At 41.3% G+C, this 24,121-nt stretch overlaps 1 protein-coding gene across 3 annotated transcripts in view; it reads left to right on the plus strand.

The window, feature by feature from the left end:
* ADAMTS9 (ADAM metallopeptidase with thrombospondin type 1 motif 9) overlaps window positions 1–24,121 on the plus strand; it is a 172,196-nt gene that overhangs the window by 121,161 nt on the left and 26,914 nt on the right. For 2 of the 3 annotated variants that reach the window (XM_024245076.3, XM_054551907.2), the window contains 3 exons: window positions 4,782–4,955; window positions 15,456–15,626; window positions 19,555–19,749. In XM_024245076.3, the coding sequence (XP_024100844.2) occupies window positions 4,782–4,955; window positions 15,456–15,626; window positions 19,555–19,749 (540 nt within the window). The remainder of the gene's footprint in view (window positions 1–4,781; window positions 4,956–15,455; window positions 15,627–19,554; window positions 19,750–24,121) is intronic. The other variant, XM_054551908.2, reaches the window with a different exon arrangement.

Raw genomic sequence — 24,121 nt, forward strand, 5'->3', positions numbered from 1 at the left:
TGCCTCCCCAGAAAAAACTGCACCTGTTCAAAATGATTGCTTGGAAAAGTCAAGTCACCTTTGTAGAAAATGCAAGTAAACACGGTTATATAATGGTCTGTGGCCAGCCTTATAATGTCCTGATTTGATTTGTAGAAATGAATAATAAAAGCAGGCAAGACAAAGTACCGCATGGGTAAAATTCAATTTGGGCAATTTAGAAGTGTACCTGAAAATAATCAGACCCAGTGGTTAATGGAGAAAGACGGTCTGCATGATTAAAGATTATTGGCTTCCTAATGATCCAGTGGTAAACAAGAATATCCCTAAGGCTGTGATAGTAAGCAAGAGTAATGATTGTCCACTTGCAGCAATATTTAGAAGATTTTATATCTGGTCTTTCTGTTTTCTGCTGGTAGTTACAGCCTAGTCATCCTGTCTTCAAGGTAGGAAAAATAACTGGTTTAATTTCTCATCACATCGAAAGGTCTGATGATAATATGATATATAGAATATTCGGATAGAAACTATGATAGCCATGCTAATCTTTACAGTCTCTCCCCCAGTATTGATGTTTTGAGATTTAAAGTGGAATATTTCACTTCTGGGTCTTCTGACATCTTGAATTCGTAAAGAAAATCAGCTTTTCTTGAAGGGGGGGTGGAATTATCCTTACTGAAGCCTTAAAGGGTTTTTCTCTCTCTGAAAAGGTTACATTTAATTTGTTTAGATATTTTTAATCAAGAGCTAAGGAATGCCTATGAACTTGTAAGACAAAAATTAGCATCAAGTTCTTGATTCAGACTGACAAATGTGAAGATTCAATATTCCCATGACACAAAAGCGTTTCACAGTAAAACTTTTTTAACTTATCCTATCTCTATAGAGTTTTGAAAATAAAGATCAAAAATAAAAAGAATAAATTATCAGATTAGAATGAAAGTAACACACCAACACATTCATCAGTCATGAATTAATGCAATCAAGTCATTCATCAGTTTTGAGATGCAGGTCTTCTTCACGTTCAACACCTTTGTGGTCAGGATGGGCTTCACAAACTATGGAATGTCATGATTTCCTTAACAGCCCTTGTTGTCTTTCTTAATGCTACTAAATATAATGGTGTGTTTTGCAATCAGTGTTGTCTTACATTCAATGAAATAAACATCAATTTTTAAAAGCTCTCCAGTGCTAATGCTGAAATGGAAACTGGCAAATTGCATTAGGAATCTACCATCCATTCTTGATTAAGACTTTTCTTATAATTACAACTAGAGCAGCTGGGTTGTGGTGTCATTCTGAAGTGTCCTTCAAGTGTTTAATGGAGAAATGTGGCAAATGTGTGGCATGTGTTCTTTGAGAAATTCAGGAAGCCATATGCACGTGGTCAGTGAGGAGAACTAGAGTTGCTTTCGTATTTTGTGCTTTCCATTTATTTTGTTTGTATTTGAAGCATGAGCATTGATATTGAATTGTTTGAAGACAGGCCTCTCTCCCACACCCTCACTGACCTGCTACAAAAGACTGCATCATATTAGCACCCATTTAAAAACTGGGATCACAAATGCACATTCGCAGTAGCTATGCTACCTTGTCTAAGACAAATTTTACTTTGTGTTTTTGGTTTTGGTTTTGCTTGAGTTAGGGTGATTATCTCTGTTTTTTTTTTGTTTGTTTGTTTGTTTTATTTATTTATGGAGTATCTGCCTAAATGGTTTATTGGGAAGTACCAGAGGTATTTTATGTAAAATGCTTAGCCTAGAGCTAAGCTTTCAACTGGGGGTGATTTTGTACCCCACAGGACATTTGGGAATGTCTAGAGACAGTTTTGTTTGTCACAACTTGGTGGGGGAATAAGGGGGAATGCAACTAGCATCTGGTAGGTACAAACCAGGGATGCTGCTAAACTTTCTACAATGCACATGACAACCTCCACAAAAAAAAAAAAGAATTATTTAATTGAGAAACCTCAGTATACTAGCATATACTGTATGCTAGTATAGAAACCCTAGCATATAGTAAGTGCTTAGTAAAAGTTTGTATTATTATTGTTATTATTATTACTTATAAAAGTTGGTTTATATAGTTATTTTTCAAACTAACCGCTGCTTTAATGTCATCACCATAATTTCAGCAGTAATCCTGGAAGAAAGTATATAAAACTCTTTCTAGGTTTTCAACTATATATTATGATTCCCTAAACATCAAAAGTTCCATGGAAATTCTTTCTGTCTATGGAAATAAGCATCAAGTTCCCCTTTTAGGTTGGTGAGTTCTGCATACTAGCATTGCACAGTGGGGAGTAGAGAGAGATGAAACACAGCTCCCAGCTCAGGAGTTCAGAATGAAAAACATCTACTTTGAAACCTGCACGAATAGACTGTGGTGGTGGGATAATGGCTGTGGGGGGAGCACATTAATAGAGGCCATTCAGATGTTTTCATCTGCAAACAAACTAAAAGGTATACTGAACAGAACAAGAAAACTTGGATTTACACACATATACACATACCACCACCATCACTGCTTCCAGGGTCACACAGAGGTCTTTCTGATGCTGTTTCATTCATGGGGTGCCTGCACAAATCTCTCAGAATTCCAAGCAAGCCTGGCTGGCTCTCTATGCAAACTGTTGCCTCCCTTGAGATAGCACAGGAAGAAAAGTTGAACACAGAAAACTAACTCCGATGGAGTGTACCTCATTTTGAGCAAAGATTACTGTGAATGCATTATTCAGAAAGGCAGGCTTGTACCTTGCTGTGAGCACTTAAGTCATGTAGAAACTTTTGAATGTGGTATTTCAAAGCTGGCTTTGCATCATGAAAATCAAAAGCCAGAATGACATATTGTATAATTGAACCTTCCTGTGTCTTAATTTGTCTTTTGAAAAATTATCAAACATTGTAGGAAGTGATTTTTTAAATGTTGGATACTTATGGCTCTTAGTACCGTGCCTTCGTTGAACCATAAGTAATTTTTTCAATTACAATAGCATCAAAAAGAGGTTTCATTTATTTAGTAGCCTGAATAGTCTTATACATTCTAAAAATCTTTAAATATGTTTTCATTTTTCTTTAGGTTATTAAAACATTATGAGATTCTGCATATAGTTGAGCCCTGTACCAAACTCAAATTTGTTTACAATATTCTTTCTGTATTTCTATTTGGATATATTGTTCCAGAAATGTGCTCTTTTATATTTAAGACCCCAAATTGAAATAGTCAAAAGACTTTTTGGTTGTTGTTTATTGATGATGATAATGTTTGAACATTTCTGTCATTTATGGGGTAACTCTACCATGTTACAGTACATTCTTTTCCAGTGTAATCAATGGGAAATATTATTCATGTCGCTCTAATGAGCATTAAATGGCCATTCTCTATAGAAAGGGTCATCACTTGTGTTCAGGAATCCTCCCATTACACCCAGGACATAATGACTTTAAAAGTCTGGTTTCTTGTGGGTCACAAACTCATTCAATCCAATTAATACAATTGAACCCAAACAATAGTAGCTATGTTGATCCAAAATATTTTCTTCTGTTCAGCTAGCTTTGATGTGAACATATGGTTCTCCTCTCTGGCATAGATTTATCTGAAACAATATGATTTCTCAAGTTACCTTCTAAATATCATTACCTGTTTTCTTAAAATCTGAAACGGAGAGAAAATCAACATTCAGCAGAATACATTTGGGTGTGATTCTTGATAGTAAATTTCCATTAATAGCCTCAAAGAAAGTTGAATGTTGCTACAGGTTAATTGGAAAATAATTTTTTCAAGTTTGAAAGATCATGATTCAATTATTTAAGAAGACTTCCTCTTGGGGATATGGCATTAATGTATGTTAAGCTTATTTTCTCAACACCAGACCAATAAATGGAGGCTGAGCTATCACAAAAATTTGGAAATAATTTTTAATAGCTAAGTGTAATAATATGCCATTCTTTCCAAATGTAGCCTTTAGTTTCTGGCTGTCAAAACTTTAATCAAGACAATAATTCTTGGCCTGGCCATAAGTGAGATTATGAAACCCAGCAATGAGGAAACCATTAAAAAATTAATTTAGAGGAAAGTTACTTGCAGATTTAATATGGTGTTTTGCAAGTTGGTCAACAAAATGTTTCAACATGATTAACAATATTTTTCAAGGGCTGAAAACATTAAGCCCGAGGAAATGGTTTTTCCTGTCAGCTTTTATTCTTCATATATTCATCTGAGGTTGTAAATAGACACAAATTCTTTAGTGAATTCCGTGGTTAAAAAAATATTGCCTTATCTCCGTGAATAGGAGCAAGAAAAGGAAGAGACTGGAGAAAATAATTCCACTTATAAGGTCCTAAAATCTTCAGTGGGTTACTTCTCCTTGGGTTATATTTTTAATCTGCCAAGAAATTCTTCTTGTACAACACTGTCTCTCCAGTTTTTATGAGTCTCAAATCCTCCAGGATAGAAATCATTTCAAGTTTTCATTTCTCATGGCAGCGCTATTTCCAGGTTGTGCTAAATGATTCATAATGATTTTTATCAACCTCTTCAATCCTCCAAGAATTTCATTAACTTGAGGGATTCCTCCAAACTTGAGCACCTTCCTCACTCTCCAGCATGGATAAGATAAGCAGTGAGTTTTCAGGTTTAAGACATGATCTAGGATCCCTTTCATTGCAAATTAGAAAGCGATGTGATAGCTATGAAAGTCATTGGATTAGGAGTACATTCCCCTCCTCTGTGACCCTCGACACCCCGGGCCCCCCCAAAAATAAATGAGCCGAAGCTCCCACTTACGTCCAGTGTCTTCTTAGTGCTCTGTGTCCTGTGGCCGAGGCGTACAGCAGAGGCATGTGGGCTGTCAGATCGGAACACACAAAATAGCCAGAGAGACCGAGTGCAACCCGTACACCAGACCGGAGTCGGAACGTGACTGCCAAGGCCCACGGTGTCCCGTCTACACTTGGAGGGCAGAGGAATGGCAAGAAGTAAGTAGAGCCACGAAGTGGTACCTGCCAGGCATTTCACGTGTGCGCCCCTTGCTATCATCACATCTGTTCCCTATAAAGCCAGAGAAGTCACCGAGCATGGTTACAATGCTGGCTCTTTCCCAAAAGGTTCACTGTCAGACTCGCGCGTTCGCTCCAACAAGGGTGGGAGAACTTCTTGTTTTTAAGCAATTCCTATGTCTGTCTGTGTTCCTAGTGTTCCAAGTCTGGCCGCCTCAGGAAAAAAAAAAAAAAAAAAAAAAAAAAAACTTCAACAGGCCATGGGCCGAATGCATTCAGATACCTTTCACAGAAGGAGGGGGAGATAGAAGGAATATTTTAAATATGTGTCTCCAGATTTGGTCATTCTGTATTTGTTTAAGTAGCCACAGGGCAGACTTTAGGTAGAACCTACTCTGTATTTTTCCTCTTTCTATGACTTTGGCTGCCAGGTAGAAGACATGCATTCATGTGAAACCGTGATTAATTAGTGAAAGATTTCTAACATTTAAAAAAAAAAAAAAAAGGATGGTATCTGAAGAAACTGCTCCGTTGATGGTCCGTGCAGAAGTGGACAAGACTGGCTTTTTCCCTGGCTTCAAGTTAATGTTTGGTTAAGGAAAACATTGTGTCCATGGGGAAAATTTGGCCAGGGAGGTTTTGTAGGAGGTAACCTCTGTTTCCAGAACAGAAGATTAAACTGTAGAAAAGGGGGGAAAAGAATTAGAAAGCAAAACCATATCCACTGATGTTGGCATAAAAAACAAAATGCATGCTGCTTGAGGTGCAGAGATAATGAAAAATAAGACAGGAAATTCCCCACCATGAAGAGCTTTTCAGAACATAAAGAAAGGGTATGGTTTGGAGAACAGTTAGACTGTATCCCTGCCACTGTGCTGGGTACTTTTTGTTCATTGCTTCCCTTAATCTTTTTAACCACCAGACAAGGTGAGTATTATTATTATTATCATCATCCCATTTTGCAGGTGAAAAAACTGAGGTTCACAGCATCTGTGTCATTTGTCCAAGTGTCACATACCTAGCACCTAGCAAGTGGAAGAAGCAAGACTTGATGCTAAGTTTGTTCTCTTAAACCATTATGAAATACTAGAACTGCATTCTTTACCCCATTGGGATTCAGCTGCCCAGCCCTGTCTTCCTCTTCCCTCGCCTCCTCGTGGATTACTTCCGTTGTTTGCAGTAATTTCTTTTCTTTAGGAAACTTACCCTCTCCATCTACTCAGTCTTTTTGCTGTTTTCCTTCTTTACTTTTTTATTCCCACCAGACAGTGGCAGGGAGGAATGCCTAAAGCAGTTACATTTCAGATTAACAGCTCTTGAGCCACACGAGTTATTTGGAACCCTAGAGACTATAAAATTCTACAGACTTGGTTCATATCCCAGCACTGCCACACATTAGCCAAGGGACTTAGAACAAGGATTCTTGATTTCTCTGAGCCTTGGATTATCCATTTGTAGAATGGGCATAAAATAACTTTGCAGAGTTGTTCTGAGAAAACTGGAGATAATAGTGTTATCTATTATGGATTGGGGATTGGCAATGTCAGATATAGAGGGAAGAGGAGACTCCCTCATCTCTCTCTCTCTCCCCCTCAGTGTGACCTCTTGATTCTCTTTTTTTCAGACCTACCATGGCCTGTTCTCTCCATCTCCCTCTTTGTGTCTTGCTAAAGTCAACCCTGCCCTGAGGAGCGGAAAGTAAGAGAGTGTTCAGAAATGAATCTAAGCTGACTGCTTGTGCTTTAGCCAGCTTTTGAAAATGCTAGAGCCAATCATGAAAATGCACACTCTGTTTACAATTCCTTTTGCGTCCCAAAGAATAGAAAAACCTTGCCACATATGCACTGAGGAAATTCCTCTTCTCTGATCATGCAAAATATGCCTAAAATTTACTTCTTTGCATGTGTCGTGCAGATGGATCTTTTTTAAACCTTACTCAAATATTGCTGTTAAACTCTGTAGAAGAATAGAAGGCTTCAGGAGATAGCCTGGCCTGGGCCTCTATTTAAGAAGCTTACTAGAGGGTTGCCATTCTCACAAAGAGAAAAGACTCTGAGTAACAGGAAAAACGGAGTCTAATAGTCACCCTCCTGGGAACACGCTTTCTCATCTGCCTTCACCCAAAGTGGAGAGTCTAAGGAAGGAATACCGGGGTGGTGAAAGTGGATGGAATATCATAGGAGTATCTCCTATGATATTCCTATGGTATTCTACAGGAGGCCGGTCATTGGCAGAGTGAGGCCCAGGGCAGCTGGAGGTGGGGAGAAGCCCCACCAAAAGTCTTCATGTTTCCCATACATGCAAGGCCTGCTGACAGCCTGCTCAGAATGTCCCCGAAGCAGCAAGACTGAGAGTGAAGGATGACAGTAACTGGGCAGTTACCTTAATTGATCAAATCAGGAAAAGCGTGGCCATGCCTCCTGTTTGCCTGGGGTAGTCCTCATGTAATTATTAATTCTTCCTACTTTTATGATCAAAAGCACCCTTGTTCAACAGTAAGTTGGGTGGTCACTTGATAAGACAGAACCCTTCAGGCTCCCCTAAATCACAGCCCTCACCTCCGTTCTTGCTGCCACCTCCTCTCACATCCATTCTTTCAGCCACCGTTTTACCTGATATCCACTGATGCAGGCACACGTTTCCACTTTTCTCCCACACCTAGTGGTGTCTTGACCTGAGGTCAGAGAGTGTGCCACAGGGCAGCCTCTCAGCCCACTGAATGGGATGTGCGGGAGCCCCCCATTACAGGATACCCCTTCTTTCTTAGCAGTCCCTGGCCACCACCTCAGAACTCTTGTTTGCTTGAGTATGCACTTTGCCTTTTGCTTCCCCTTTTAATAATCCCCTATTTGGACTATTAAAACCCACCAGTTTGTTGGCAAGGTGTATTTCATGCTAGGTCCGTAGGATATGGCACCATCCTCTTTTTGAGAAATAATCCAGGCATCTGCCTAGAGAAGCACAGTTTCTGCACCCTCACCATGGCCATGGTCATCAGGGATGTTCTGTACAGCCACACAGGTTGTACACTGCACAACTTTGAGGGATGCCATTTTTATACAATGTGAGGAGCATCCCCTAGAGTTGTATAGTACAATGGCCCTGATACTGAAGATAATAAAAATAATAAAGCTTGTTGTTTACTAAGCTACAAACTAGGCACTATGTTGAGTATTTTCACATGAAGTACTTCATTCAGCCCTTTCCATAACTCTCCGATGTAGTATTGATATTTTTATCCTCATTTAATAGGGGCAACTTGGGGCTTAGGTAGGTTAATTTATCAATGATCATGCATTTAGTAAATAATATGGCTGGAATTTGAAGCTCAGAAGCTTGAACTCTGGCACCTACACTCTGTATCATTATCTTCACTAATCCCATGCCAAATATATCTAAAGTGAATTATTTTATTTTCCTCTTAATGACTTGCCAAGCTTCTTACTGGAGAGTTGCTATCAAAGTGTATTCCCTTTACTGGGTTATAACACCTACCCCTTCTAAAAAGGAGATTCTTGATCTAGTTAGCTATCAGACTTTAAGCCATGTCACCGGGCGAGTCTTGATGATGTTGGAGCCCCTCAGAGGACTTCCTGTTCATTGTGAGGCCCATTGTTTGTTCAGGGGAAACGGGCATCAGGGTGCCTTCTTGATACCATGAGAGTAGAGCCCAGACTTTCAGATATAGGGCAGAATAATTGGACAAGAGAAAAATGCTCTATCCACACATCCACATCTCATTTTGTTTACATCCTAGAAACAACATGTTGTAAGCAAAATTCTATTCAGTGTGTGGCTCTGAAAAGTTGACTCTGAATTTCTAGACTTCACTTAGCTCCTCTGCAAAATGGGAATTCTGTGGCAGACTTTGCTCAAGGGTCACAGTGAGGATTTGGTGAGATGACATGATTCGACATGGCGACTGGCACCTTTTAGGCCATCCCAAAGTAGACTTCTTTTTAGTACGGTGACCTTCCGATGGAGGCTTCTGGTGATGACAGCAGTTTGGCTCGGCCTGCATCTTACAGTGTTGGGCTTCTAATATCACCCGCCAGGTTCAGGTGAGGAATTTGTCCTCGCAGTGGTCAGTTTTACCCACTTTAGAATTATAATGCTCATGAGGCTGTTTGGAAGAAAAAAGTTAAAAAAGATTTTTTAATTCTTTTGAGAATTATTATCACAAAGGATTTACTTGTTAATAGTATCACAGTCTGACATATAAATTCACTTAGAGCAGCAGAGGTCCTTCTGGTCAAATTTGAATTGTGATCGTATGGGGCTATGCATCTGCACCATTGAGGAATAGATTTCACAGGTCCTACACATGTTCTTTTCCCCCTTTACCTGGAATACACTCTTCTCTTGTAGTACCTCTTCATCATAAGACCACCTTGCTCTGACCTTCACCTCAGTCACCCTTTCTTATCCTTCAGGCCTCAACCTAGATGTCACTTCCTCTCAGAATCCTTTGCCAATCACACCACCCCACTAAATCTGAGTCAGATGCTCCTCCACTCAGCTCTCATAGCACACTCAAATTACTGTACTCTGGCAGTTAGCACCTGGAATTCTCATTGCCTGTTTTTCTCATCTATGTTATCAGTTATTTAAGGTCAGGGAGCTTTTCACCAGAATCTTCTCTATCATTTAACATGATACCTACAACATCAAAGATACCTGTTAAATGAATGAATCTGTGAATGAATGGAGGAACAAAATAATGGATGGGTGGAAGGAAAGAAGAAAGGAAGGGAGGGAGAAAGGAAGGAGGGAAAGATGGGAGCAAAAAAGGAATGAAGGAGGAAGGAAGAAAGGGAGGGAGGGAGGAAGGAAGGAAGGAAGGAAGGAGGGAAGGAAAATAACATAGAACAGTACCTGCTAATTGATGGACTTTCATCTTTCACTCTATAGAATAAATGCATTATAAAATGACTTTTAGAACAGTCAAGCAGGCTGGACACAGTGGCTCACACCTATAATCCCAGCGCTTTGGGAGGCCAAGGAGGGAGTATCATTGAGCCCCAGAGTTTGAGACCAGCCTAGGCAACATAGTGAGACTCCATCTCTACAAAAAATAGAAAAAATTAGCCAAGTATGGTGGCATGGTCCTGTAGTTCCAGCTACTTGGGAGGCTGAGGTGAGAGGATTGCTTAAGCTCAGGAGGTCAATGCTGCAGTGAGCTATGATCAGGCCACTGCACTACAGCCTGGGCAACAGAGCAAGACCCTGTCTCAAAAACATTAAAAATAAAAAAAAAAAAGCACAGTCAAACTCTGTTTTTCCTGTAAGAACAGCTGTTTTATTTTCTTGTCACAATGCCACGGACAAGCTGTGCTCAGATATGTCTGACTGTTGCAGAACTGCTCACCTCGTTGCTGTTTGGTGCAGTATGGGGACTTGGGCCACTCTGATACATACTTGGAGTCTGAGGACTTTTATTAAGATCAGCTGTAGAATGATTTCCAAGTGTATCTCCTTAACACAGAAAAGTTAGAAATGAGCAGCAGGTTCTTGGTCAGTTGGTTTAAAAGATTTTCCTGAAGTTAACAGTAGGGAATGACCAGGTTTTGATGTGCGCACAGAGCCAGATACGAACTCTTTATTGCTCATTTTATTAATTTATTCAACCAGCGTTTATCAATCCCTTGTGAAGTTCCAGGCATTAGGCATTAGGGATGCTCTAAAAATCCCAAACCACAAATAATCTGCTCTGAAAACCCCAAAATGCTGTGGTCATTCTCCTCCCCCACTTCTCCACCCATGCCATTTCTCACCTCCAGCCACCATGCATGCTGAGCCCCTCCTCAGAATGTCCTTTTCCCCTCCTTGCCTGGTGAACTGATGTCCTCCGTCATGCCTCCTGCTCATCTGCTGCTACCTGGACCCGCCTTTGCAGCATCATGGGAATTGCCCCATTGTTTTTCCTCTTCTCTCCCTGGTGGCTTCTTACTCAATTACACAGTCTGTTAGGAAACCCGCATCTGCTTACACAACTGCACAAGGTAGCCGTAGGTGTTAAACCCCAGGGGTCACCAGTTAGCCAGCTGAGCTAACACATGAGACCCCCAAGCTGGGAATAGCTGCCACCCTGGGTGTCCTAATAGGGAGAGAGGCAGAGTAGGAAGCCATGGGGGCTGCCTTCCGGGGCCCCAGCATAGACCTTGGCTCATTGTAAAATACTGATTGAGTGAATGAATGACTTTAAAGTTACAAAGTGTCTCCACAGTATTATTTCTGCCTCCTTCTCCCCACCCCATCCCCTAGCAAATATATACTATTTGGGAGCAAAAATGTCTAAATTCTGTATACCTGACTTTAAAATGAGCTTTGAAGTAAGGACTGCTTTTTTTGTTGTTGCCATTTAAAGCAACGCTAGATAAACCGATTTGTCATTGCTGCTTCTCATGACATAAAAACCCAGGAACCCTGTGGTTCTGTGAGTTGCCGTCCATACACTGTGCAACAGTGGTAACCCTGCACTAGAGAAGACAAGGTCTTTCATCCGTGGAGAAAATCAACAACCTTAAAAGGTAGAGCCTGTGAATTCCCCCCATGGTTAGGGAATTGCACCAAAAGATATATTTGAAAGTGTAAAGCGACTTGATTATAATCTTTAAGCAAAGAAAATTTCTACCCATTGCATTAAATGATCCTTTTCAGACCATCACTCTGTGGCCAACCTACCTGGCTGAATAAAATACCACCTTCACGGTTTACTTTAGGTCTTCCTCACCCTCAAATTTGGAAAAGTTCTTTTCCCTCTGTTAATTTCAGCACATTTAAAGGCACATGTAGCTTGCAGAACAATGGGCGAGCTGCCTGATTTAGTCCAGCACTGTGATTATTTTCTTTCTGAATTATAGTGTGTGATGAAATGCAAGGAGGCTGGTGGTGTTACTTGTGTTAGAGATTTTTCTAAAAGCCATACTGAAATTAGAGAAAACCTTTTGGAAATTAAAATGAGGCTAATTGAACTTTCCAACTGTTTTTCAGAACATTCTAGGTCATATTCCAGGACAGGGGAAAGAGTCATAAATCATAGAGGGTTGAGGGGGAAGCCATATTACAAAGAGCTGATAAAACCTAATAGCATGGGCTGGATTTGTTTTCTGATTACCCAGCCCCCATACCCTAGTTAGGATTTAAGATTCCAGGAGAAAACCCTTGCCATGTGATTTTCAGAGCTGCTGTTGACTAATTAGGAAACACTGGGCAAGTCACTTATTTACTTAGTTTAATTTTTAATTTTGTAAAAGTTATATTCAAGGTAAATTTTCCCAGCTCCCTTTTCCACCGCTAGCAAAATAGTTTTTATGGTAGTTAACCATTCTTTAAGACTGAGAGAGAAATGCTTAACAAGCATAAAGTATTTAGGAATCATTGTATTTCTGCTCTGAACTGTTACTTATTGATGCAGATTAAAGCCTTGTGGATTAGTGAAAACGAGAGGATACTGGAAGGTTTAGTCCAGGTTTAGCTGCGCAATAATTAGGATCTTCTCAGAGTTACCTAAGTCCTAATTTTCTAAGGAATTACTTTTTCTATGGGTAGTTAAGTATTTGCATATATCTACACATCACAGATTAAATTTTTCTTTTCTTCTTTTTTAACATTCAGTGGCCCCGTATCTCACTTTTTTAATGATTAAAAAAACATTTTTTCCCTAGGGGAATAGAAAACCCCAAAACCACTGAGCTAGGGATGAGCTAGGGAACTGGGCTCAGCCGGCCTCCTGCACTAATTTGAAATGATTCTGCTCCTCCATGCTCACCTCACAGTGGTTTCAAGTTATGTTTATGCTCCAGAAAAATGAGGAGTGACTCCATATTCTAGATATTGAGGTTTACTCCCAAGCAGCAGAAATTTTAAGTTTGCAAGTGACAAGGGGCTACCAGGAAATGCCAGCATATCCCTTCTCCTTCCTAAAGGAACAGAGTAGCTCACAAAAGACACGGGGCATACTATATGACCCAGCAATTCGACTCCCAGTTATATATACCCAAAAGAATGGAAAATAGGTGTTTAAATTTGTACATGAATGTTCATAGCAGCACTATTTACAATAGCCAAATGAGAAACAACCCATATGTCCATCAACTGAGGAATAGATAACAAAATGTGGTATATCCATACAATAGAATATTACTCAGCCTTAAAAAGGAATGAAATATTGATACATGCTGCAATATGGAAGAACCTTGAAAACATTAAGGGAGAGAAGTCAGGTAATAAAGGCCACATATTGGATGATTCCATATATGTGAAATACCCAGAATAGGAAAATCTACAGAGACAAAAAGCAGATTGGTGGTTGCAAGGGGCTACAGGAAGGAAGGAATGGGGAGGGACTGCTTAACGGGTACAAGGCTTCCTTTTGCTGTGATGAAATATTCTGGAACTAGATGGGTTGATGGTTGCACAATATTGCAAATGTACTAAATGCCACTGAACTGTATACTTGTGATAGTTAAAATGGTGAATTTTATATTTTGTGTATTTTATCACCAAAAAACAAAAAGACATAGGGCATATCATAGAAGACATTTCTGAGTGAAGCTGAGTTCCAAACACAAATGCCTTTGAGGCAAGGCAGGGATAAAAGGAAAGGCTGCCCATTAGATGAAAAAGAGAGGTGGGGTCTGTAGTTCTCCGTAAACAGACTAAAATTAGACATTTTAAAAGACAGTGTGCTAGCTGGGCATGATGGCTGATGCCTGTAATCCCAGAACTTTGGGAGGCCAAGGCAGGAGGATCCCTTGAACCCAGGAGTTCAAGACCAAACTGGGCAATGTAGTGAGACTCATCTCTACAAACAAAAAATTAACTGGGCATGGTGGCTCATGCCTGTAGTCCCAGCTACTTGGGACTAAAATGTAGGAGGGAAGTCAAGGCTATAGCAAACTGTGATCACATCACTGCACTCCAACGTGAGCAACAGAGGGAGACTTTGTCTCAAAGAAAAAAAAGAAAGAAAGAAAGAAAAGAAAAGACAACATTCTAACCACACAACAAAAATCACAGTTGTTAGATAAGCCCGTTGCCAACAGGGTATTCAATCCCTGGCCTAAATTAAGAAACTGCAGCAGTCCTTGGTACAGGTTTCAGTTAGCTCACTGGGGCTTCCCAATGTAGTCTAGAGTCTTGAAATGTTGGGTGACACGGAGGCTTTAGATACAATAGGCTTTCAGTGACCTTTAGCAACACAGGGCACTAAGGATAAACTTCAGGGGTGGGGTTTGCTGTCGGTTAAAGCTAAACAAATAAGAATCTGTGGACATAGAGATTATCCTAGAATGAAACATACTACTTGCTCTGTAATCATCCCTTGGCTTATGGGAATAAACATAGCTGTCCTGTCTACCTCACAAAGAGATGTGTGACCTGGGGCAAGTAACTTAGGCTCTCGAAGTCCCATTTTCTTCATCTGGAAAATGGAATTACAGTAATTGTTAAATCTCACTACCTAGCTATCTTCTTTGTTGTCTGCCTTTGCTACTAACATATAAGCTCCTCTCTGAAAACAGAGAATGTGCCATTTGTGTGCTCTCTTGTTCACCCAGGACCCGTCACAGGGCCTGACACCTAATAGGAACTTAGTGAATATTTGCAGAATGATGTGGGATGAGAGCAGTTCCCCTGTAGAAGAAAAGGCACCTGGGGCCACAGGAAAGCCCTCTTCAAATAGCTGCAGGAGATTACTTGTGAGAGCTGAAACTTTCCTTTATGCTTCCCTGGAATAGAAAAGTAGGACAAGGGCCTGGAACATACAAGGAGATTTGTTTGGTTCCATATTATGAAATGAGATGGCTACCTGGGCAGGTACTGATGTCCCTGATCCTGGAGGTATTTAGACACCAGTTTGGTAAACATTCAGCCATAAGTGTTAAATCAAGTCACTTGTGAGTAGGTGTTTGAAGTAAATAGGATTTAAGGTCCTTTCTAAACTGAGATTGACTCATTTATATTTTCCTTCCTTCCTTTAGACAGCTGGGTGGTGAATGCCAGGAACAGAGTTGTTAGGTAACTGGGGTAAAATGAGGAGTTCTTGGCCGGGAGTGGTGGCTCACGCCTGTAATCCCAGCACTTTGGGAGGCTGAGGTGGGCAGATCACGAGGTCAGGAGATTGAGATCATCCTGGCTAATACGGTGAAACCCTGTCTCTACTAAAAATATAAAAAATTAGCCTGGCGTGGTGGCAGGCGCCTGTAGTCCCAGCTACTCGGGAGGCTGAGGCAGGAGAACGGCATGAACCCGGGAGGCGGAGCTTGCAGTGAGCCAAGATCGTGCCACTGCACTCCAGCGCAAGACTCCATCTCAAAAAAAAAAACAAACAAAAAAAAAAAACGAGAAGTTCTCTGGCAATCCCTGCCCTCAGGGCTCTTATGATCTTAAAGGCTGTGTAGACAGGTAAACACATAATTACAGTCACAGGATATAAGGAACTATGGTTTATTCTTCCCTTTTGCTTGTCTTTAACAGTGTACCAAGACCTGCGGCGAAGGCTCCAGGTACCGCAAGGTGGTGTGTGTGGATGACAACAAAAACGAGGTGCATGGTGCACGCTGTGACGTGAGCAAGCGGCCGTCGGACCGCGAAAGCTGTAGTTTGCAACCCTGCGAGTATGTCTGGATCACAGGAGAATGGTCAGAGGTACCGTCCTGGGGACTGTAACCATCGTCAGCTCAGCCATGGCCTGAGAGCGGCAGAGGGATGAGTGCAGGAATGTGGGAGACTTGAGGCTACCCGCCCGATCTGCCACTGTGAACTGTGTGTTTTCTGACAAGTCCTCAGCTTTCCCAAACTAGAATTCCTTGTATGCAAAGTGGGAGAGATGTGTGAGATGGTCTCTAAGTCCCTTCAGGTCTACATTCTGTGATTCACCTTGATGTCCTATTGGCATAAAGAAGAAATTATTACGGGTGCTGCAAACTCATAGGATGCTTTGAGGTGCCTGAAGACAGTTAAGTATAAGAAAATATTGTAGTGCCAGGGATACAACAGGGAGAGGTGGCAACTGTGACAAACTAGCACATGCTGTGTGAAGGGAGCAGAATCTCTTTCACTCCAGCTGGGGCCATGCAGAAATGTGGTCTAGCGTTACCAAACCTGATATTTCAAGAGAGGCTAAAAATCTGGACTAGTAGATGAGATTTCCTAACTTGAAAATGGGGGCTCAAATTTTTGCTTTTAAAACATTGTAAGGGGCAAACAAACCCCTTTTATAAACTAGATGTGTTTTGCCTGTTTAACAAACAGCTTCAGAGGAAGAAAATAATTTTCTATAATATCCACATTATCTCAAGTACCATTTTTTCATGTATCCTCCTGTGTACAATGCTTATCTAGACCCTTTTTAATGGTAATAAGCCAGTAGTAATCATAGCATGATTATATTATTTTCAAACATCATAATATGTTCATATCTGTGTGAGAGATCTGTAGCATTCAAACCAGTTGTCATTTGCCCAAAAGCATTTAGAGATTCGAAAGGGAGGCATCTGGACTCACAGTAAAGGTACTGAAAATTGTTAGGTAATACGATTGCTGCCACTGGGTCTCTTCAAAGTTTGACAGGCAGCAATTTCACATGTTAATGAGAAGAGTATTTGCATTTAGATGATGTGTGTGTTGGGTGTTGAATTGCTTCCTGCACTAAAGCTGATCTCAAAGTCTTTTCTAATTATCTCTCCCTATCCTTTATTCCTGTGAATTTTGTCCTTCGAGGGGACATTTGGCAGTGTCTAGAGACCGTTTGGTTGTGACAACTGGGGAAAGGGGACCCTACTGGCTAGGGTTGGAAGGTGGAGGCCAGGGATGGGGCTAAGCATCCTACAGTGCACAGGGCAGCCCTCACAATACAGAATTATCTGGCCCAAATGTCAGTGGTGCTGAGGCTGGGAAACCCTGCTTGACCCCAACCCTGCATCTTCTCGGTATGCCCTGAATAGTACCGTATGCCCTTAGAGAGTGAAGAGGAGATATGGTTCTGATCTTTACGAAATTGATTTGCTCTTGGCCAGCCAGGAACATGTGGAATCCAAATGAGTGTTCGGAATAGTTCTTGATGTTGGGTTTGAGGCATAGGTTCCAACCCATCCAGATCCCAACACAAGGGGATCTCACCTTTCACCTGGCCAAGATTGACATCTTCATCTTAGCTTATCTATTGTGTAGCACTTTTATTATGGGACTTGAGTCATATTACTCCTACAGCTTTAATATAACCATAACCCCCAAAAGTTGAGACAGGGAGAAGATTGAAAAGAAAAAAGGAAGCCTTCCACATTTCTGTAAATTCACAGGTGTATCATGAATTGAAAAGTCTGCAAATTTATGGGCAACAACTACAGGGTTGGAAAGAGTATTTAGCACAGATACAGGGACCACAGGGAAGGAAACCTGCAATGAGGGGAGAGGGGCCGAAAGGGACTGGCACCAGCATTCTCTCTAGAAAAGAAGACATGCCTTCTCTCTGGGACCTCTATTACCTGGAGGCTTCTTTCTGTGTTTTTCTCTGAGCTCTACTCCACCTGAATTGGAGGAGGCCCGAGCTAGACTGGCAAAGAAGAGCTCTGTCAGTCCTGATTGACACATGCATTTTCTAGCAGGGTCTGAAGTGTACAGCTCATGCAGGGAGCCCACAGTCTTATTGTTTTGCTTTGCTGTTATTTTCAATTTAGAAAAGTAACACATGCTCATGTGGAATCAAGCACATACACCAAGGCATGCAGAGTCTACAGTATGAGTTTCTCTCTGAAATGGTTTGAGGAAACCAGCAGCAGTCAACATTTTCACAATGCTGATATCAGCTAGCTGAGAGCATCTGTTCTTGCCAGCTTCTTTACAGAGATGTGGAGGCCTCTGCGTTTAGCCTGACCATATTTGGGGCTCAGTTCCATCAGCAAATGCCTGTCTCCCACTGAGCCCTGCCACATAAATAGCCAGGGGACTACTTTTGCTCCTGGTTTGTAGGGGTCAAGAGTCTCATTCCTTGCCCCTCTCAAACGCACAACTTTGTTTAAGTTAGTATGGACTGATGTCAATGCATGCAAGCACTGGGTCAGACACTAAGATTACCCACAGCTTGGACAGAGTTTGTTAGCCATCTGCATGAAACACCCCGGGCTGGCCTTACACTTTCCTGGCCTGGCGTCAACTTGGCCTTCAAACGGTTGAACAGCAGCAGCCAAAGAAGGAAGAAATGTACACAGAGCATTTCTATGTCTCGAGCCAACTGGAAGGGAAGGCCTAAGGATGCTCTGTGTGCCTCTAGCTGGACTTGTTCTCTCCTGCCTCTGGGATTTCTTCAAGGAGAGCCTTTTCCCTGGAAAAGGTGCAGGAGAAGAAAACTATGTGACTAAAAGCAGCAGGAGACATTAGGGCGGAGCAGACACTGTGGCTTCTAACTGCCCTTGAGAATTGATGAAAGCTGTGATCCCTCACCCCAGAAAAAGCATAACACACCCATGTGGCATACTGTTTTGGGGTGTTTTTCCCACCCTCACCCAAGAATCATAAGTCTAGAGAATACCGGCACTCTACCCCAAGTTTATGAAGCACATTTACAAAAGATGACCAGTTATTTAATGCTGTTGCCTAAAAATATCATCAAAACTAAATTAATTGTAACTCAGTTTTATTTTTTAAATAGGAAATGATAAAAAAAAGAAAACTTAGCTAAGGAGGTTGAAAGTTGGGACACTATAACGATGTGTATTTCTTCTGCATTTCTGTATTGGTTGAGTATGTTTAAATGCCGTAGAGTTAGGATAAAAGAGTACAGATGAGGGCATGATATAGAGCAAGAGGTAGAAAAGCAGAAAGGTAACATGCCAGTCAACATCTATAGCCTAGCTGGGTGTGGTGGTGCACGCCTGTAATCCCAACTACTTGGGAGGCTGAGGCATGAGAATCACTTGAACCTGGGAGATGGAGGTTTCAGTGACCGGAGATCATGTCACTGCACTCCAGCCTAGACAACATAGTGAGATGCAGTCTCAAAAAAAAAAAAAAAAAAAAAATCTATAGCCAGGGAGAGAGAGAAGAGAAGGAAATTAAATGGAGGGCAGGTAGGAAAGCAAACAGCACCAAGGAGGGAAGGAAAACAGTCCCAGAGTCCCCTTTGGCTCAGTGCTTGGATTTCACACTCAAAATGCCGACTCACGGGTCAGCTGCTGTCTCCTCTTCCCCTCCCAATTTGCTGGTCATCATAGCTTTAGAAAAGAGCAGTTTGCCAACCTGTGCAGTTGGACTGAAGATGCAAACTGAATGAATGACAGCTGGAGCACCTCCCCTTCCTCCTCCCTTCGAAACCTCCAGAAGGGGATTGAGGCACCCCCACCTGCAGTGGGGGCTGAGAAGATGCCAGTGGAAGCACCAGATCCCAGAGGCACCCTGTAGGGTTGCCTGTCTCCTGTGCGCTCAGGGCCTGCCGCTTGAAATGAATAAATAAGCTAATGAAGTGGGAGATTTTTGCAGCATAGTCACACGGTCAGCGCTCGGTGTGGAGGTCAGGGGCCTATTGTGGGCTGCCCCCAGGAACTGCTCGAACCTCTCCTCTCAATCCCTGTCTTTGCAGTGCTCAGTGACCTGTGGAAAAGGCTACAAACAAAGGCTTGTCTCGTGCAGCGAGATTTACACCGGGAAGGAGAATTATGAATACAGCTACCAAACCACCATCAACTGCCCGGGCACACAGCCCCCCAGTGTTCACCCCTGTTACCTGAGGGAGTGCCCTGTCTCGGCCACCTGGAGAGTTGGCAACTGGGGGAGCGTAAGTAGAAGACTGAGCACTCAAATCTGAAACCCCTTGGATCTCAACCCTGTCTTAAACATGTCCTGCCTAACCCACTCTCCTTAGTAACTCTACTTCCAGGAGAAACCCTGGAGTTAGCAACTTGAAATGGGCTGACAGGGATCAAAGGGACTTCCTTCTGTTTACCAAAGTGGCTTGGTGCTTAGAACATGGGCTCTGAAGCCAGACAGTCTGAACCCTGATTCTTCCACTTCCCAGGTGAACAACCTTGGGCAAGTTGCATAACTTTTGTGTCTCAGTTTTCTCATCTGCAAAACTGATACTTGTGAAGATGAAATGAGTTTACACAGGTTGAGCATCCCTAATCCAGAAATCCAAAATCCAAAATGCTATAAAATCCAAACATTTTTTGGTGCTGAAATGACACCGTAATGAAATGTTCCTTGGAGCATCTTGGGTTTCAGATGTTCAGATTAGGGATATCCAACTAGTAATACTGCAAGTATTCCAAATCTGAAAAAAAAAATCTGAAATGCAAAATACTGCTGGTCCCCAGCACTTCCAATAGGGGATACTCAGCCTGTATATACAAAGCACTTAGGTTATAATGGCAAATGTTTTATATGTATTTTACTGCAAATTTTTTTAAAAAAATACTTAAAATCTGATACTCGTAAGAGTTACAGAAGGAGTAGTTATTGTTGCTTATGTTGTTAAGAAGTCTGTATGTTCTAGTGCTTCTATGTAAGAAATACTTCATTGCATTGGGTTACAACAAGGAAGAATATTTTAAATTAGGACTGCCCTGGAAGACTGTCACAGCCCCCTGGCTCTGGACCAGGCAGCTCTCAGTCTTGAAAAGTGATCAGGCAGCCAGGCACAGTAGCTCACACCTGTAATCCCAGCACTTCGAGAGGCCGAGGTCGGCGGACCATGAGGTCAGCAGATCGAGACCAGCCTGGCCAACATGGTGAAATCCTGTCTCAACTTAAAATATAATTTTTTTTTATTATTATACTTTAAGTTCTAGGGTACATGTATACAAAGTGCAGGTATGTTACATATGTATACATGTGCCATGTTGGTGTGCTGCACCTATTAACTCGTCATTTACATTAGGTATATCTCCTAATGCTATCCCTCCCCCTGCCCCCAACTCCACGACAGGCCGTGGTATGTGATGTTCCCCACCCTGTGTCCAAGTGTTCTCATTGTTCAATTCCCACCTATGAGTGAGAACATGCAGTGTTTGGTTTTCTGTCCTTGCGATAGTTTGCTGAGAATGATGGTCTCCAGCTTCATCCATGTCCCTACAAAGGACATGAACTCATCCTTTTTTATGGCTGCATAGTATTCCATGGTATATATATGCCACATTTTCTTAATCCAGTCTATCATTGGTGGACATTTGGGTTAGTTCCAAGTCTTTCCTATTGTGAATAGTGCCGCAATAAACATAACGTGTGCATGTGTCTTTATAGCAGCATGATTTATAATCCCTTGGGTATATACCCAGTAATGGGATAGCTGGGTCAAATGGTGTTTCTAGTTCTAGATCCTTGAAGAATCGCCACACTATCTTCCACAATGGTTGAACTAGTTTACAGTCCCACCAACAGTGTAAAAGTGTTCCTATTTCTCCACATCCTCTCCAGCACCTGTTGTTCCCTGACTTTTTAACAATCGCCATTCTAACTGGTGAGAAATGGTATCTTGGTGTGGTTTTGATTTGCATTTCTCTGATGGCCAGTGATGATGAGCAGTTTTTCATGTGTCTTTTGGCTGCATAAATGTCTTCTTTTGAGAAGTGTCTGTTCATATCCTTTGCCCACTTTTTGATGGGGTTCATTTTTTCTTGTAAATTTGTGTAAGTTCTTTGTAGATTCTGGATATTAGCCCTTTGTCAGATGGGTAGATTGTAAAAATTTTCTCCCATCCTGTAGGTTGCCTGTTCACTCTGATGGTAGTTTCTTTTGCTGTGCAGAAGCTCTTTAGTTTAATTAGATCCCGTTGGTCTATTTTGGCTTTTGTTGCCATTGATTTTGGTGTTTTAGTCATGAAGTCCTTGCCCATGCCTATGTCCTGAATGGTATTGCCTAGGTTTTCTTCTAGGGTTTTTTATGGTTTTAGGTCTAACATTTAAGTCTTTAATCCATCTTGAATTAATTTTTGTATAAGGTGTAAGGAAGGGATCCAGTTTCAGCTTTATACATATGGCTAGCCAGTTTTCCCAGCACCATTTATTGAATAGGGAATCCTTTCCCCATTTCTTGTTTTTCTCAGGTTTGTCAAAGATCAGATGGTTGTAGATGTGTGGTATTATTTCTGAGAGCTCTGTTCTGTTCCATTGGTCTATGTCTCTATTTTGGTACCAGTAGCATGCTGTTTTGGTTATTGTAGCCTTTAGTATAGTATGAAGTCAGGTAGTGTGATGCCTACAGTTTTGTTCTTTTGGCTTAGGATTGACTTGGCGATGCGGGCTCTTTTTTGGTTCCATATGAACTTTAAAGTAGTTTTTTCCAATTCTGTGAAGAAAGTCATTGGTAGCTTGATGGGCATGGCATTGAATCTATAAATTACCTTGGGCAGTACGGCCATTTTCATGATATTGATTCTTCCTATCCATGAGCATGGAATGTTCTTCCATTTGTTTGTGTCCTCTTTTATTTCATTGAGCAGTGGTTTGTAGTTCTCCTTGAAGAGGTCCTTCACATCCCTTGTAATTTGGATTCCTAGGTATTTTATTCTCTTTGAAGCAATTGTGAATGGGAGTTCACTCATGATTTGGCTCTCTGTTTGTCTGTTATTGGTGTATAAGGATGCTTGTGATTTTTGCACATTGATTTTGTATCCTGAGACTTTGCTGAAGTTGCTTATCAGCTTGAGGAGATTTTGGGCTGAGACGATGGGGTTTTCTAAATATACAATCATGTCATCTGCAAACAGGGACAATTTGACTTCCTCTTTTCTTAATTGAATACCCTTTATTTCTTTCTCTTGCCTGATTGCCCTGGCCAGAACTTTCAACACTATGCCGAATAGGAGTGGTGAGAGAGGGCATCCCTGTCTTGTGCCAGTTTTCAAAGGGAATGCTTCCAGTTTTTGCCCATTCAGTATGATATTGGCTGTGGGTTTGTCATAAATAGCTCTTATTATTTTGAGATATGTCCTATAAATACCTAGTTTATTGAGAGTTTTTAGCATGAAGGGCTGTTGAATTTTGTCGAAGGCCTTTTCTGCATCTATTGAGATAATCTTGTGGTTTTTGTCTTTGGTTCTGTTTATATGATGGATTGCATTTATTGATTTGTGTATGTTGAACCAGCCTTGCATCCCAGGGATGAAGCCAACTTCATCATGGTGGATAAGATTTTTGATGTGCTGCTGGATTCGGTTTGCCAGTATTTTATGAAGGATTTTTGCATCGATGTTCATCAGGGATATTGGTCTAAAATTCTCTTTTTTTGTTGTGTCTCTGCCAGGCTTTGGTATCAGGATGATGCTGGCCTCATAAAATGAGTTAGAGAGGATTCCCTCTTTTTCTATTGATTGGAATAGTTTCAGAAGGAATGGTACTAGCTCTTATTTGTACCTCTGGTAGAATTCGGCTGTGAATCCGAATGGTCCTGGACTTTTTTTTGTTGGTAGGCTATTAATTATTGCCTCAATTTCAGAGCCTGTTATTGGTCTATTCAGAGATTCAACTTCTTCCTGGTTTAGTCTTGGGAGGGTGTATGTGTCCAAGAATTTATCCATTCCTTCTAGATTTTCTAGTTTATTTGCGTAGAGGTGTTTATAGTATTCTCTGATTGTAGTTTGTATTTCTGTGGGATCGGTGGTGATATTCCCTTTATCATTTTTTATTGTGTCTATTTGATTCTTCTCTCTTTTCTTCTTTATTAGTCTTGCTAGTGGTCTATCAGTTTTGTTGATCTTTTCAAAAAACCAGCTCCTGGATTCATTGATTTTTTTGAAGGGTTTTTTGTGTCTCTATCTCCTTTAGTTCTGCTGTGATCTTCGTTATTTCTTGCCTTCTGCTAGCTTTTGAATGTGTTTGCTCTTGCTTCTCTAGTTCTTTTAATTGTGATGTTAGGGTGTCAATTTTAGATCTTTCCTGCTTTCTTTTGTGGGCATTTAGTACTATATATTTCCCTCTACACACTGCTTTAATAAAATACAAAAATTTGTTGGGCGAGGTGGTGTGTGCCTGTAGTCCCAGCTACTCAGGAGTCTGAGGCAGGAGAATCGCTTGAACCTGGGAGGCGGAGTTGCCGTGAGCCGAGATCGTGCCATTGCACTCCAGCCTGGGCAACAAGAGCAAAACTCTGTCTCAAAAAAAAAAAAAAGAAAGAAAGAAATGAAAAGTGATCAGGCAAAAGTGTATGACGAG

The sequence above is a fragment of the Pongo abelii genome, chromosome 2 (genome assembly GCF_028885655.2).
Source record: "Pongo abelii isolate AG06213 chromosome 2, NHGRI_mPonAbe1-v2.0_pri, whole genome shotgun sequence".
NCBI classification, from domain to species: domain Eukaryota; kingdom Metazoa; phylum Chordata; class Mammalia; order Primates; family Hominidae; genus Pongo; species Pongo abelii.